Source organism: Triticum dicoccoides, chromosome 3A (genome assembly GCF_002162155.2).
Source record: "Triticum dicoccoides isolate Atlit2015 ecotype Zavitan chromosome 3A, WEW_v2.0, whole genome shotgun sequence".
Taxonomy (NCBI): domain Eukaryota; kingdom Viridiplantae; phylum Streptophyta; class Magnoliopsida; order Poales; family Poaceae; genus Triticum; species Triticum dicoccoides.
Genome location: NC_041384.1, coordinates 454753867 through 454771126, shown reverse-complemented (window position 1 = coordinate 454771126; position 17260 = coordinate 454753867). Strand labels below are relative to the sequence as shown.

The window sequence follows — 17260 nt, the reverse complement described above, 5'->3', positions numbered from 1 at the left end:
GCGACGCCTCTTCATCAACGGCGGTGGACTCCGGGGTCGTGTGGGCGACTCGGAGTCCGAATCTCGAGATGGTGACGGCCTTCTAAGGCTGGTGGCGGTATGAGATGTCCCCTCCATCAACAGACCGGGTTCGATGCGGCTCGGTGGGTGACACATGAGCCTCTCTCGGAGTTGTCGGGCGGTGCCTGTCGTCGGTAGGTGAAGCCACCGGTGGATATGCTACCAGCGGATACTACGCACGACGTCTTATACAGAGACGTAGGACGGTGGTCCAGCGGAGGTGTCAGGTTTAGCCTGTTGTTGTTGGATCGAAGGTGGTGCGACAGTTGCGGGAGGCAGGCAGTATGGGACGTCTTTGTCTTCCTTCCTCCAGAGGTATCCAGCTATCGAGGGGTTGGTAGACAGATAAAGGCGGATGATACATACAGCTTCAACGAAGAGCTTATGCACTCCGGTGGAAACACAAGATTTTTGATCGGGCTATAACGTCGCGCGCCTGCGTCGCGTCCTTCCTGAAGGTGGTGGATTGAAACTTTGCTTCGGGATGAGAATCCGAAGTTCAACCTTGTGATGGACTAATCTAGGAGTTGTGTGTTTTTGTTTATGTTGTGTCTTATATCATAGGGTTAGTGGTTATCTGGGGGAGTTACTGTCGCGAGGTATATGGCCTCAGAGTTTATTTTTTTACTTTTTTTCATTTTGATAGTGTTCGACTACTGAATTTTGCTCTATTAATAATATATTGCTGCATGCATCGTCCTAATGCAGAGACCGAGGGTTATCCTCCTTTCCAAAAAAATATTCGACAGAAAACCATTAGTTCTATCCCTCAGAAAAAGAAAATCATTAATTCTAAGCTATGTTCAGTGAGTTCCATCGTGATGCGCGTGTTCCTTGACAATGAAGCAAGTCCATGATGATGATGACACCTATCTAATATTGAACCAAAAACTAACTTCTACTCTTCTAGGATGAACTTTTTACTTTGTTTTAGCATCAGATAAGTTCCAATGATACTACTCAGATGTAGGAATAGAAAGAAAAAAACAATAAGTATTAACGAAGGTTTATATCAACAAAATGGATTCCTCAGGCTCAGACGAAAAAAAATAGTATTACAGTATTTGAAGAAAGACGCAAGGGAAGACGAAAAAGGGCGACCCAAGCATCACAAGTATCTTAAGATTGGAATTGGGGCATGTTTCTTGGCTGCTAATCGGTCGTTGGTAAAAATGGCAGTTCCAGAGCTCAAACAACTGGAAACGGTGTCTGCCATTATGCGTGCCACTACATTGCCCATTTGCCACACATTAAAAACAGAACAAATTCTGAAAGAACATTACACCACTCATCGATCCAAGCTAGGGGCATATACACAATAATATAGCGTAGCACTATTGAGTTTGGTACTTCTGTCAGCTCCTTGGGTGTCGGGAATCCCATTTTACGTGTTCTAGACGAGCTCATTTAGCACTTTTGTACATGTTGTCAATTGCGCCCTGCAAATAAATGAAGTAAGGTTAGCGCTGCTCGCTGTCCTGTTTGTACAAGGCATCAGAATACCAGAAGGAGCAAAACAATGCTGTCATGCCGATGAAATAGTAAGTTCAGAAATATCCACTGCATTGGTTTTCTGATGGTTTTTAAAAAAGGTCACCCAGTTCCTAAGATGATGAATTAGGGCCAGTTCTTTTGCAGCTTCTGGCAGCTTATTGTCAAAATAAGCCAGAAGCTGAAAAGAACTCGTTTTGGGCTGGTGGGCTCAGCTTATTTTCACAGCCACTTCCTTCACGATGGAAAAAAGCTGGTGGGAGGGCAGCTTCCCGGAGCTTCCCGCAGCGATCACTTAAGAAACGAAGGGGTACATCTCCTTGCCCTCCCAGCTGCAAGAATTTACGGAGCAAATGCCACCGCCAGCAAACCGGACGACCAGCCCCGAAGAAAAAGAACAAAAAAAGGCAGCGCTCGACTCCCGCATCCCGTCCCGTGATAGAAGAGGAGAGCTAGGGTTTCCCCCCCGCCGCCGCCGCCGCCCCCGACGCCGCTGACGCCGCGTACCTCGCCGCCGCCGACATGGATGCCGGCGGTGCTGGGTAGCCGCGCTCCTCCCCCGCCTCCCTCTGCTCGGCTCCATCCCGGCCACTCCACTATTGCAATCGATCCACCGCTGCACGCCACTCGAGCCATCGTCACCGTCCTTCCCCGTCCCTTCGCCGCCGCCAGCATGGACGGAGGTTAGCCCAAGAAGCACCGCACCTCCTCTGGCGCCCTCGCTGTTCGCCTTCGATACGCCAGGGCGCGGACACCAACGACCTCCGAGGCGGCGGCGCAGGTGGCCTGAGCCCGAGCAGGAGCTGCGACTCGTCCCGCTGCTGGCCGTCAAGCCCGCATCGGCCGGCCGCTGAGTGAGCTCCCGTGTTGGCGATTTCGCCCACAAGGTGTTCGGGCTACTGCCTACAAGACCTTTTTTGTCTCACAATCAAATTGTACATTGAGATTTGACTTTCTGCATATCAAATTGAGATGTCAAATTGAATGATCCATTTTCTGTATCATATTGCTGACTATTTGTGAATAATTTTATCTACTGGAAAATGAGTAGATGTCTATTTGCTGTTAATATGAGGCTGTTTGTTGTCTATTTTTTCCAGTAGAGTACTACAAGCATTGCATTCAGGAAGTGCATTGCTCATGTGCACCTAGTTTTTGGTCATGTCCAAGTTTCTACTTCCTGTAAAAAAAGGATGAATGTTGCTACTGAATGCATTCAGAAATTTGTATGCAAGCACTAGCATTTTGATTGTTGTTTTGTTTGGCCCTGCTAGCATTTTTTGCAAATGCAAGCGAGTATGAAAGAAGTTGTCCAAGTTGCTGCTACAATGTACAGAAAATGCAGTTAAATGTCATACAATTACATTTTAGGGGTATTGTAGACTTTTCAACAGAGAACTCGGAACATAAGCTCAGACAAAAGAACTGGATGGCTTATTCTCATGGGCTTATTTCCACGGCAGCTTCTGTGAGGCTTATTCCCATCGCAGCTTATGCATAAGCTGCACCTCAAAAGAACTGGCCCTTAAAGGGACAAGAAACAAATTGCACAAGGTCCTCCATGCATGTAAACGATGCATGCTTCTTTTATTTTTATGTTTCGAGGTGGATGTAGATGACATATGCTGAACATGGCTCACAACAATAATTGGATGAACAATACCTGGTAGTACTTGAGCAACTGCGGCCGCTTCCTTTTATATGTTGGAGTGATCAGGTCACGCTCCATGTCAAACGGCACTGGGTCAAGGTGCACAGCTCTTATGAATTCAAAACCTTTGAGCTGCACAAAGATGAGTAGAAAGTTAGGTTGTGCACTGGAGTAAGCCATGAATATCATCAGAAAGAAGAGCAAAACAAAAAAGCAATTAACAATATCACCTTCTTCTCTTTTCCTGTTTTTGAAAGTTCCCCCAAAATATATTCTTTTGCTTTTGGATTCTCACACAGTGCCTCAAAATCACCACTGGTTCCATTTCCCTCAGCCCAGCTCTCAAGGGCTTCCTTGTTAGGATTGACTACGGCAACAAGGAATGACTCGAAACTATTTCCATATACCCATATCTGGCAAATGTTGGAAAAATTGAAGAAAATATTTCAGATATTACAATAGAACGCAACAATAAGTACGACGAAGCATGAATAAACTATTTTGACCGGTTATATCATACTCCCTCCGTCCCAGAATAAGTGTCTCAAGCTTAGTACAACTTTGTACTAAAGTTAGTATAAAGTTGAGACACTTATTTTGGGACGGAGGGAGAACAATGGTGCAGAAAAAGAACTTATAAATCCTGGAAATTGAACTCTATATACCGAGTCTATAGCAGAAACAACACCGTAAATGTTCTCCAAATTTTCAACTGCTACATATTCTCCTTGTGAAAGCTTGAAGATATTCTTCTTCCGATCAATGATCTTCATACTTCCATCAGGTTGCCACTCGCCAATGTCCCCTGTAAGCAGAAAAGGAAAAAAATATTTTGAATCTCCACTTCGGATGAGGCACAATATAGAATAGTTTGTGCAGTATAATGACTACATCAACTAGAGCCGGGAGTGAATTTCTCATTAGAACTTTTTCTATTAAACAATGTGATCTCCGTAATACTGTTACCCAGGCTAAGGTGAGAAAGGACATGCAAACTAGATCCAGATTAACTGGGGTGAACTCTTATCCTCCATATGTTCCCTTCCACGTGGACCGATAATGCCACACATTCAGAGGCCTAGAATACTAGTAGAATATTCACGGCCTAGAATATTTGGAAAATGTTTACGTTCCATTCTTTACTTTTGCAGCGACCACATAGTGGAAACAGATGACAACTTAAACACTGAAAGCAAGATGTACCTGTATGGAACCATCCATCAACCAAAACTTCCTCTGTAAGGTCTTCACGTCTGTAGTACCCTGAGAATAATGTTTCTCCCTTGATGCAGATTTCTCCACGAGGTGTGCTTGCAAGTGCATCATAATTCATGTCAGGGACAGATTCTAGGCGGGCATCAATATTTGGAACTGGAGGACCAACAGTCCCTATCATGGACATCTGATTTGGTAGCGAGACAAATGATCCAGCACAAGTTTCCGTGAGACCTAACATAGAAGAAGATCAAGGAGCAAGCCGGAAGTGATAGTTAGGTTGGCGAAGAAAGGCGAACAAAAAACATCAGCTTATGCAGATGAAGGATTGACCTAATTTAGGTAAAAGAACATACACAACTCTCTTTTTATGTTGTCAACCAGTTTAAGAATAGTGCACTAAAGAACATACAGTTCTGTTCAATGAGTAAGCATTTCTTATTGATAACATAGATCTCAAAAGCTAACAACGTGGTTATACCTGTCATCTTTAACAGAAAACAGCTGATCTAATCCATACAAGTAAAATAATAAAGTTTACTGACCAAATGAAATAGAGCAGAAACATCAGGCGATCATGCAACTTGAACGATCATAACAGTAAAAAAAAATCGTATCCCAAGAGTAAAAGATGTACCATATCCTTGTAAAACATGTGCGCATGTCACCACTCTCAGGTATTCTTCCACATGAGTGGCAAGTGGGGCAGCTCCGGATAAAATTACACGGACATTTCCTCCAAGACCTTCTTTCACCTTAATCGCAATAAACACAATTTCTAGAATATGAAGGCAGCAAGTTGGGAAAACCATACAAAATGAAGAAGCAGTGACTGCCATGCTGAAATACCTTACTGAAAACTACTTTGTCACATATTGCAGCAGCTTCATTGTGCTTAGCTCCCCTCATCATTCTAAACTGCTTGCTGCAAAACAAAATGTCTACATCATACTTGGATTTGTGACAGGTGAGGTCCTTTAATGATGCAATGAGAATCTAGCTAGCCTAGGGCCAGGGCTAGGAGGGCTGTATCCTGGATCCAGCCCAAAGTTATAGAGTAAGTAAGCAGGTTTTGGCCCAAAAATCTGGATCCCAAGAGACCAGCAGCTCCTAGCCCAGGATACCACTCCTCTTGGCCCAATCCTGTGTCCACCACTGGCTACGGACACTTAATAATTGAAGAACTTAACATGGAGTCACTGGCAGTGCAAGCAAGTATTCCACACTTCCACCCAAAAAAGATAACTGCTCTGAGGTTAGCAAACTTACAATTTGTAAGCAAGATTGAACATTGTACTCTTTATGAAACCACCAGCTGAGATTTTAGCTTGAAGCCCTGAAAGAAGTGTAAAGCAAAGGGATGAACCGTATGTAAAAATTTGCACTCAGAATCGGCTCCAAGTTCTTTTGAACTTCGAACAGTAGAAGCAGATTGTGACTACGGATAGCCCAGAACTGTACATCAAGTTAATGCATGGACATGCATCAACAGCGAAAAAGAACCACAGAAGGGAGGGTACATCCTGGACAGGTTCTTGGGCTTTTGCTGGTGATGTTCTCCTGGAACTGCCAGGTTTGGTGCATCCTGGACAGTTCAAGACATGAGGTGCCTCGTGCAATCTCACCGACGGAAGCTTGTGTTTTTGTTAGAAACAAGACACAGGAAAGATGTGGTAGAGGGGTTGCATTGGAGGTTGGGTCTTAAACAGATAATCACTTTTACTGAGCAGGGGAAAGGGGGTGTTTTTTAGCTCTGTTTGGGGATGAGGGTGTCTCAGTTGAGTTAATAAATCTAGGCAGTTGCTTTTGTTAATCTATTCATTCATGATATGCCAAACGAAATAAAATGGAGATGCACGTTTGTTTATGGTGAATCGCAAAACCATTTATGTTATCATATGTGGGATCTCCTCTGCTGCATCAGGACCTTGGTTCCTTGGCTGATGGTGGGAGATTCCAATGAAATTATGCTAAAATTATGTTTACTGAAATTATGCTAAGATATGTTTGCTGAAATGAAAATTTTCATGTAAGTTAATTGAGAGTATCTGATAATTACCAATGGAGCATATTTAAAGTGATAAAGGATTACAATACATGTGTATAAGTGGTATATGACTATATGAGGAGTGAGAGAACATACTCCCATGTGCACAGCACCACTTTACATATGTCTATTTAGAAGTGCGCTGACTGCAAGGGTTACGACAAAAACATATAGTTATGTTTCTTATACAACTATAATGGTCTGAACGTGTATTTCATTACCCCGCACAAGAATAAGCAGTGCGGGTCTCCCTCTTATTCCTCCAATTAGTGTAGGAATTATAGTCTCTCAGCAGGGAACGTGGAAGCTCTTTGTAACCTTATTTTAATATTAGATAGAAATGTTAGGCGACTCAAGCAGACCCTTACCAGAAAATATCCGATCAAGAACACGTGGCACAGCACATAAGATAGTTGGTTTCAGTGTACCAATATCCTCAACTAGTAACTTAACATCCTGCACCATATTTTAAATAGTCAATACAGGTGCAAAAGCACAACCATGAGAAGGATTCAGGTGAACACATAATGATGCTTACCCCACGCCAAAATCCAATAGATGCACCATGGAACATAAACAGCTCTTCCACAACTCGGTCAAAGATATGAGCAAGAGGAAGGTAAGACATATAAACGTCTGTTTCCTCCAGCTGAGATTATCACATAGAAAAAGAAATTAAATATTAATTGGTCGTGAGGTAAGATTACATGGCATAATGGCTGCTCGCGTCTTACCCGCTCGTTTACAGAGTTAAGAAGCCGGTCCACACCTGCAATGAGACAGATAATGCTCGCATTGGAGATCAGTACACCTTTGGGGTCACCAGTAGTTCCACTAGTGTACATTATAGTACATGTGTCTGTCCTTTGATTCACTGGAAGATCAAATTCTTGGTCACCTGCCTGCAGATAAGATGCCACAAGGAAAGTGCATAGTTAATAACTGTGTCGATAAGATCATCACAGTAAAATGTTTTACATCATTTGGAAAACTAGAATATTTACATGTTTGATGTATTGTGAGTGCAAATGTATTATGTGATCTAGCACAGGTAGCAAAAATGATCTAAGGAAATCTAATCACAGATGGTAACAACAAATGAACAAATAACTCGACAAGTTTGCAGCCAATAACCATTAGATTCCTTATTTCTGATGTTCCACGAATGAGATTACGTTAAATGTTTGCTCATCCAGTCATTCACTAAAGCGAGGATACAGTTAGACATAATACTGAAGTGCGGAACACAACATCATGATGAAATATTCATATTTAAGAAACAATATTCAGAAGAATCCACATGCAAAGCTGACCACCTATCTTACCAAAGATATGAACTCATCCCATGAGTATATTGAGAGCCCATACTTGGAAACTTCTTCCTTTTGTTCTTGTGTCACTTTACCAAAACTCACAATGGCTACAAACAAAATAATATATTTGCTTTATAGGTGGAAACCTTTTGGTATTAGATGATGAGATCTATCTAGGATAAGTGAAACTCACTTTTCAAGAACTCGGTTGACTTGGGAAATGTCTTCAAGAGCTGTCAAATTGAGATAAAAGAGAGATATTAATAACAGAAAACCCATTAACATGGTTGCATCACAACTGTGATAATTTTGGCGTGTTGAACATAAATGGACAAAATCATAAGGTAATTGCTCAACAGTAGAGAGCTGTGTCAACAGATGGAATGTTTTCTATTAATACGAACTAAGGCTTCTATTAACCCAAACAGCTTATGGAACTGCACAGAGCATAACTGACAACAAGAAACTTTTGAAACCTTTGTTTGGTTGGCCCCAAACCAGCCAGGATCTCAGCCAAAAAAAACTGGGCTTGTCTGGGATTGGGCTACCCAAAAGGGGCTTTAGGGATATAAAAGAGAGTTGATGTACTGCTTTGTAGTGTTTCCACTTTCCTAAGTTACCGACCGAATAGGGGTCATTGGGTCAACATGCATCATCCCCCAGGCAAAGGCATGAATACCAAATACTGAAAAGAGAAGTTTATGGGACATCGCAAGCATACAATTCTACATATGAGATGATGAAGGAAACAAACCTCCGCAACTTTCTTCTCCTCTGCAAAGGCAATCTCAACTTCTGCATGGCACAGAATAAACTCTATCGCACCAGCCCCTACAGAAAGAGCATCGTCAATAAGCAGGTTCAACTGTATCATCAGTACTGTTTCTTTTATCGTTTGTAATGTGGGGAAAAGGATCCATACTTAAGAATGTTCAATTGCATAGTGCTCTGCTCAGATATTAGATTACTTGTTTGCCACATGTTTCAAGGATGTGGTGGGGCTTTTCATTCTTTTTTTGAGATGTGATTTTAGCTTGATCATGATTTCAGAAATCTTAAATAGTGCAAAGCATATGAATATCGAGATGCGCTTCTCAATGAAGTGTATAATTCACTGATGCGCAACAAACAAAAAAACTGAAAGAGGGACATACTGCAAGCCCATCAATGTCATAAAATGGAGATGTCAGGATATATACCAAGAGTGTCATATAATGGAACACAGTAGACTCCATGGGCATTGCAAGCCTGCAAGGGATAGAGATTGCAAGTGAATTAAGTTCGTAAGAGATACATGGCAAACATAGTGCTCTTGATGGTTAAGGAAAACTCCAGAAGTCCAACAAGATGAAAATAGTTACTTGTTGCAAGAATGAATTAAATGCTGCATGCAGTAGAACAAGATTTTACCTCCATCGTGATAATCCATTCAGGGCTATTAGCACCATATATACCGCAACGACTGCCCTGCAAAATTATCCAGCTTAAAAAAATTAGTCATCATGAAATAACCTTAATCATGAAACATCAAAGTGACTCCCCCGAGCTAATGAAAAGTTCACATAATGTTTAATTTCATGTGGTCACTCAAGATGAGAAAACATAGCACCTAACTGAAAAATGTTTTTAAGTAAATTAGCATTAGAGTGAATAGTAGCAAATATATAAGAAACGAGAGCAAACCTTGGTGAGTCCACAGCTCCTAATAGAGTTACCGATTTTATTTGCAATGTCAAACACCTCCTTATATGTCCTCCAAACGTATGCACCAGCCTAGTTGTTTATAGCACACAAATCATACCTTAGCAAGAATTCTGCTGCTTTTATATTTTCAGGGGATATAAGTTGTAATCGGCCAAATGGTACCTTCCCATCAACAGTCTCACGGTGACCAAGCATTCTGTTGTTTGGGTACTTCTCCACTGCCATTCTGTGTATGAGCACACATCATTGAAACTCAAAACTAAATAAGCTCACTAGGACAAAAGGTCGCCAAAATTAAGAGTTTTAGTAGCAAGTCAAAATGCAACGAACCAACTTGCTCGGTAAATTTCCTTGTTTAACTAACCAGAAACAAACCAGACACTGCTGACCAATCTGACATCAGCGTTCCCACCCACACAAGACTATGGAGAAACTGAATTCAATTTGATGACAGGTTTGCATGGATCAGCGATTTGATGCTGATTAACAGCTTTAGAGGGTCATGAACGAGCGGGAAATAGTACTGCTGAGTTCGAACTAGTAATCTGAACTTCATTCCTCTGCTTTAAAGAAAATTATCACTCCATAGAAACAGCGTACTACTACTGATACGGAATTTAAAGGCATTTAAAGAGTGAGTCTATACAACTGCCCAACCAACAGAGCAACTAATAAACAAGATTTCGGAGCCGAAATGCAAAGAGGAAATTCAGATAAATGCAGAGTACTAGGGCTATTTGTCGAGGGCGTGGGGAACAGATCCCGAGGGCTAGCACACGCAAGCATACCGACATAAATGCCATAAAGAATAGGGTTCATGCGGGTAGTTAGTTGGACGGGAGGCAAAGGAGAATCAGGCATAGTATCAAACCCCAGTATCCGTGCAGTACTAGCAAGGACAGCGACAAATCAAACAACAAATAAATACTCAATAGAAGAAAACATCCTCCGCGTCCCACCCACTGCGCGTGAAGTGAACAGAACCGCCGGATTCAATCCTTTGACCAACGCCATCGAAAAGAGAAATAATTCAGGAGCCATCAGTGGAGCAGAGGATGAAGCAGCCAGGGGCCCCGGAGGAGCAAGGAGAGCTCACCGGAAGATGTCGTAGCAGCTGTCCAGGCCGTCGACGGGCGCCGGGAAGCCGTCGCGGGCGAAGGCGCTCCGGTAGGTGGGCCCCACCGAGGGCCGGCCGTCGGCGGCCGGGCGGCCCTCCTCGACCTTCACCACGTGCTGCATCTCCGCCATCCCTCTCCCTCCTGCTTGCTCCGGTAGCCTTGCTGCGCTTCGAAATGGACCGAAGTAGAAAGAGGCGTGGAGACGGGGGGCCTAAATAGCAATACTCCTTGACAGAAATGAGAAGTTGGTGGGTGGGTGCAGCGGGGAGAGGTGGGGCCACCTGGCATGGACAGTGGGAGGTTGGGCCGCCCAGCGGCTGTGGGGCCTGCGTGGGCCGCTGGTTGGTGGGGCAGCTGACCGGTGCGACCTTCCTTGTCGAGACTCAGGTGGTCGCTCATCCAGACGTATCTACAGGGACATGGCATTTTTGCGGACCGGGATTATTGGTGGCATCAGCTCTCCAGTTTTCTTCATCTCTGGGCACCGGGCCTTCAATGGCACTGAAAGCCCCAAAAAGGGATACTGCATATTGTCGCGATCTTATTGAATTTTAATTAAGTGTCGATGGGGTTGACATGATTTTGATTTAAACCGCTATGCATTCATTACGGTGGCTGTGTGACCCTGTCAGGTATTATTATTACTGGAACTAACTCGTTTAAAAACGTGGATTTCATGTGCAACATGTGGATGGTTATTTGTCCTTGACGATGAACAGTGTAATAAAGACTAAAAAATATTACGCAAAAATTATACTGAGGCTGAGACAATTAATATAGATGCGGTGAAAAAATATACCATGTCGTAAGGATTTCTAGATTCTCGGTTAATCCAGACATGTTTGACAAAAAAACTTGGAAGATAATATGGAAAGTGCTTGCACGCATGGCCCCACAAATATTTTGAAAAATGTTATTTCACTTTTTTTTAGGTCAAAGCAAAGCTTTATAGATTAACCGTTCTTAGGCATATCACCCAAGACACAAACAACCACATTAGGCGGTACAGTAGTGTTTCACTCCATACAGTTATTAGGAAGACACATCCGACTTATTTTGGCTAACTCATGCGCTGCCGAATTTTGCAAACCGCCTGCATGCACTTATACTAAACTTGGAAAGCCACATCTTTAGCTGATATTTGAGGTCTTCTATGGTTGCTGCATACAGTGAGGAATCTGCTACCCGGATATTCATAGCATCTGCCAGCAACTCTGAGTCCGTCTCAAAGCCTACTCATATGGCTCCAAGTTCAGGCTCCATGGTCACTGCAGCTGCCAACGCATTAACCTCAGCACCAAATGCATTGTTAGTATGCTCCATGCTACCAGCTCGGGCCACAAGTACATGCCCAGTATTATCCCGAGCAATCACACCCTATCCGTCGACCGAGCTGCCAGTGACGAACGCTCCATCTAAATTGAATTTGATCGTATGTATGTCAGGCGGCTCCCATGACTCGAGCGACAACTTCTTCTTTGTCGGCGTGTAAACATCCTCATACTCTAGTACATTGCACCGGATACGCCTAACCAACTCCGTTGCTTGCACAGGCAGTTCCCCTTCGCGCACTTTGTTTCTTTGGTTCCACCATTGCTACCAGAAGGTTATAATTAGGATTCTCTTCTTCTCGTCTAGCTCCCACAGCAAATCAAGCATTGCATGCACACCTTTGATGCGTTCGAGCTGGCCACGTTCATATTCCAAACCCAGCCGTCTCCATATCTCCTTCACTCATTTGCATTTAATAAAAAGGTGTCCTCCATCCTCTTCTCCTCTGCCACATAGAAAGCAACTTGATTTCTCCAGTGGAATGCCCCTTCTTTCTAAGTTCACACACAGGGCCAAGGATTCATGCCTGATGCGCCAATAAATATTTGCAGTTTTGGCGGACACGACAGCTTCCAGATACGTTTCCAAGACTGGTCTTCAGTTCTATTCAGCTGTCCGGCACCCGAAGAACTTGAGCCTGGTGCTCCATTACGAGCTTGCTTGCCGAGCTCCACTTGGAGTTTATAGGCACTCTTCACAGAATGGTTGCCCTTGCAATCAAAGTGCCACGCTATAAAGTCATGCACTCCCTCATGCAGCGGTATTTGCAGAATATGACGAGCATGTTCCTCGCAGAACGTATCCCTGACGAGACGCTCATCCCAGTTTTCTGTGATTGGGGAAATCAGTTCTGCAACATGAGTTAGTAGATTGGTTCCCTTTGGTGTGATGATCCGCCTTGACCATGGCCTGGGTATCCATGGCTCTAACCAAATATTCACCCTTGTGCCGTCGCCAATTCTCCACATGTATCCTTGCTTCACAATCTCCAGCCCATGTAATATGCCGCGCCATGAGTAGGAGATGCCCTCATGGTCTGTGGCTTCAAGGACACTCATATGCATTGTTGGAAATATTAGCACTTTTCTGACTAATCTAATTCACGAGTATACAGTAAACATGGCAAATACGATATCTATCTCATACTGATATCTAAGCATGTGAGCACGTACAATACAAAGAACCGAAACATCTATGAACAATATATATACGGCCAACACATGAACAAGCAAATAGGGAATGAACAAGTCATACCCTCCAGTTGGCCAGGCCAACGCCGCGGCGGCAACGGCCTCGGCATCGGCCGAGGCCTTTTTCTTGGCGGCTTCGTCATCAGCTATGGAGTCGATGCAGGGGAAGTAGTGGAAGCAGAGGTGATCGGTGACGGGGACGGATCGGGAGAAGTCGCGTCGAGACGCTCCCCAAAAACCTTATTGACGTTCTCCCAAGCAGGATCTTGAATGACAGGGTTCCGGAGGCACCTGCTCTCCCGACCAACCGTGCACGCGGTTGTCGGGATGGGATCGCCGGAAGCAGCACAGAGAGAGGAACAATGGATGGCGGCTAGGGTTGTGCGGAAAGGATTGAGTGAACTGAGTTACGATTCACTCCATTGGCCAGAGCCTTCTTATATAGGCCGTCGAGTAGATGGGTCTGGGCTCAGGCCCACGATTGAGTCCGCGAACAGCCCACGGTCCAACGGCTCGGACAATGGCACTTCCGCAGGCGACTCGTTAGTTAATCCAAGATTAATTAACCATTCCTGATCGACACAAATAAGTTTTGGCTCGGCTCATCCCCGCAACCCACAGCGCGCGCTGATACGTTCCGTCGTATCTATAATTTTTTGTTGTTGCATGCTAATATTCTACAACTTTCATATACTTTTGGTAACATTTTATATTATTTTTAGGACTAACATATTGATCCAGTGCCCAGTGCCAGTTCCTATTTGTTGCATGTTTTTTGTATTGCAGAATATCCATATCAAACGAAGTCCAAATGCAGTAAAATTTTACGAAGAATTATTTTGGAATATATGTGATTTTTGGGAGGTGGAATCAACGCAAACGGAGGCCCGCATCCTTCACAAGGCACCAGGGCGCAGGGACTCCCCAGGCGCGCCGTGGTGGGTGGTGAGCACCTTGAAGGTCGGTTGCTGCCCTTCTTTCGCCACAAGAAAGATAATATCCGGAAAAAATCGTGTTAAAATCTTAGCGCAATCGGAGTTACGGATCTTCGAAAATTTAAGAAATGGTTTTTGGTCAAAAAACGAGAACGCAAAATAGAAGAGAACAGAGAGAGATCCAATTTAGGAGGGGCTCCTGCCCCTCCACCGTCATGGTGGCCATGGACCAGAGGGGGAACTCTCCTCCCATCCAGGGGGAGGCCAAGGAAGAAGAAGAAAGAGGGGGGGCTCTCTCCCCCTTTCTCCCGGTGGCGCCGAAACGCCGCCGGGTCAATCATCATGTGACGACGATCTATTCCAACAATTTCGTCATCTTCACCAACAACTCCATCACCGTAATTTCCATTCCGGAAAATTTCGGGCATTCAATATGTCCTATTTTTAGCAAAGGCCGCGATGAAATTTTTTCATGGATTTCGCCATGACTTTTTCTAAAAAGTTGGACATATCGAGTGCCTAGACATTTCAGCATGACTTTCGATATATGTAATGTTGATCGATGCTTAGGGTTTACTTTCAGTCTGATGGGGATATCACCGACGGTCAAAATATCAGTGAGGGAGTGTCCACCATATATACACCAACATTATTAGTACTAGTGTAGATCGATGTTCTTGAGGAAAGGATCCCGGTTGTTGTCGTGGGGGTCGCTTCTCCTTCTTGTCCTTGTGCTAGACCTTGGTAATGCACTAGGGGAAGGAGGAGTAGCGACCATCAGCGATGGTCGAAATATCAATGTCCACCATATACACCACCATATACATCACCAGAGATGAGAGTTGATCAAGAGAGACTCGACAGACCGACGGTGAACCCATGTTGAATAGTGATCTGTGTGTTGACTTTTTGGTATTTGCCACTGATTTTTAATCTTTGAATTATGAACACAACAAATGGATGACGAAGATAGGATCCTCGAGTGTGATGACTGTACCGACGACAGGCGTGCGTGTGAAAATCCTCACTTGGAAAATGATAGGTGCTTCTCCCTCACGCTTAAGGAGGCCTTTGAATATTTTGTGGTATATAACCTCAGCAACACATATTTCTTCTTAATTAAGCATGCTTAAGATTTTTTGCTTTAACGTGTAATTTCTATATTGTTTTTATAATTCGACTAGTGCATCCCCTACTATGCAAGAAGTTATGTCCTAGAGAAGCTCTCTTTCAATGACATAGAAAAGGTGGATACGAAGATAGCTTACCTTCAGACGAAACATGATTTCATTTTTTAGGCTAAGATCTACAATGAAGTAGGTCACACACATTTTGGTTGTGCAAATTGGAGAGAATTATGCAAGGCTTATGGATTTGAGGAGGGTATGAGAATAACCTTCAATACTAGCATTCCTCAATATGATCCAGTCACTGGTCCTGAACGTGATAAAGACATTTGGGTGGATCTGGACATGATTCTAAAATTTATTAAATAGTCTATATTGCTTATTTAAAAATAGTTGTTATTTACCCCTACTTAACTTGTTTAATTGTAATTGACAACTTATTTTCTATCGTCAAGAAATACATGGAAGATAGTAGACGAGACCTATTACACTGCTGGCTTAGAGCTAACCTGGGAGGAGAAGAATTCTCTTGTCTCCTTTGTTGATGATGTTTTGTCTTTTAAGAGCATTTATGGAGCTGGCCTAAATTCTACAGGATATGTGCCACTAGTCCACAGGTTGAGCCTTGCTAACATTTGTAGAAATATCATGGTAAGATTTTTACCATTGTGTTACTGGTCCATCTTTTTCATACATTCTTCTTAAGTAAACTAAATTGCTAACTATGTTACTATTATGTTCTTCAACAGAAGCTCCCAAATGTTGTTGTGCCTCTACTGATGGATGTCGAAGGTGAGACGATAATTGTTTCCCCTTTGAGGACCAGTTTCAAATATACATACTCGACTGAAAATCAACCAAATGGATGCCTCAAAATCGAAGAATGGAAGCAAATAGTGAATGAGCGTAGACCATAAGTTGGAGATCGGTGGATCTCTGTGCTCCATCATGGAGGTGGAGGGTTTTTTCTATTTTATTGTATTTTCCTAGGAGAGAGGAGTAGGTCCTAGTACTTGTCATGTGCTCGAAAGTTATTTACCTAGGATGATAAAAATTAGCTAGTGATTAACTTATGATGATGTTGAGACAGTATTATATCATTATGATGATGATCAGTTGTTATATCACTACGATGGTGATGAGACATTGTTATATCATTATAATGATGAGACATTGTTATATCACTATGACAATGATGAGACATTGTTGTATCGATGATATATGTATATATTGGACTATATAAAAATATCTACAATTGTTGTATAAGTACTGTATAAATACGCAGAAAGAAAATACACGGAGTTAGTAGTGGCGCAGGGTTCAACCACGCGCTGTGTCTAGTTATAGTAGCGCGGGTCAAACCCCACGTTGCTGCTAACGTAACTAGTAGTAGTGTAAGGCGTGACCCATGCTACTACTAACCAGTTAGCTGTAGTGCGGCAACCGCGCAACTGCTAGGCTTTTACCCGTGTCACTACTAGGCTTATCCCTAGTAGTGTCTTTTCCAAGCGAAGAAAAACACAAGAACCCTAATAGTGTCGCCGTTGGAAGAGTTTTTGGTCCCCTCGCCTCCAAATGACATCTTGGCACCAAGAGGTGGGGGACCTCAGATCTTCAAGAAATGTATATTCTTCGTTAGAGTTAATTGTTGAAACCACCACATTTGTGACTAGGGTAACCGATTATCACCGCTTTTGCCGAAAACACAAAAAACCACCAACTCTGGGGCAAGTGAGTAACAAATCACACTGATTCGAAACTGAGCCGTGTATAATAGAAAAACTGACAGGTGTGGCCTGTCTATCCAGGCTGATGAGGCAAAGACTAGCCCTAGTAAATGTTTTTTTTGAGATGGAACCATATTTATTCCATTAACCAAAGAGCTCAGCAAGATCGCTGGCAATCAAGTTGTGCACGAAATCAGGAGCTCCATACGGCCGTACGGCTGGGGAAGGGAGTCCCAAGCCTGCACTGAACATCGTAAGAGCGTCTGCAACTTTATTACAAGCCCGTGGGCAAAAAGAAATGCGAAAGAAATTGAAATTTAAACATGCAAACACTTAATCTCTCTGAAGAG

The 17260-nt window shown here is 43.3% G+C and overlaps 1 protein-coding gene across 2 annotated transcripts; it reads right to left on the bottom strand.

Annotated features, from left to right (window-relative positions):
- Window positions 1-1066: 1066 nt before the first annotated feature.
- On the bottom strand, window positions 1067-10791 carry LOC119268535 (long chain acyl-CoA synthetase 4-like). Of its 2 annotated transcripts, none has more exons than XM_037550194.1 (19): window positions 10578-10791; window positions 9644-9707; window positions 9461-9550; window positions 9188-9244; window positions 8977-9025; window positions 8532-8608; window positions 7971-8010; window positions 7790-7884; window positions 7199-7366; window positions 7003-7113; window positions 6833-6920; window positions 5687-5753; window positions 5267-5342; window positions 5055-5172; window positions 4406-4651; window positions 3868-4007; window positions 3438-3615; window positions 3215-3336; window positions 1067-1499 (listed from the first exon to the last, which is right to left on the bottom strand). In XM_037550194.1, the coding sequence occupies exons 1-19, from the start codon at window positions 10727-10729 to the stop codon at window positions 1464-1466; spliced, it is 1974 nt and encodes a 657-aa protein (XP_037406091.1). In that variant the 5' UTR covers window positions 10730-10791; the 3' UTR covers window positions 1067-1463. The 2 variants fall into 2 exon arrangements, with proteins under 2 accessions (XP_037406091.1, XP_037406090.1); XM_037550193.1 differs by having other exon boundaries at window positions 3215-3334; window positions 3433-3615; window positions 10578-10790.
- Window positions 10792-17260: the final 6469 nt, after the last annotated feature.

Coding starts and splice junctions, on each gene's coding strand:
- LOC119268535 (XM_037550193.1), bottom strand. CDS start 10,729: ATGGCGGAGATGCAGCACGTGGTGAAGGTCGAGGAGGGCCGCCCGGCC. Junction 9,708..10,577: donor AGCTGCTACGACATCTTCCG/GTGAGCTCTCCT, acceptor GCTCATACACAG/AATGGCAGTGGAGAAGTACC. Junction 9,551..9,643: donor GTGAGACTGTTGATGGGAAG/GTACCATTTGGC, acceptor ATAAACAACTAG/GCTGGTGCATACGTTTGGAG.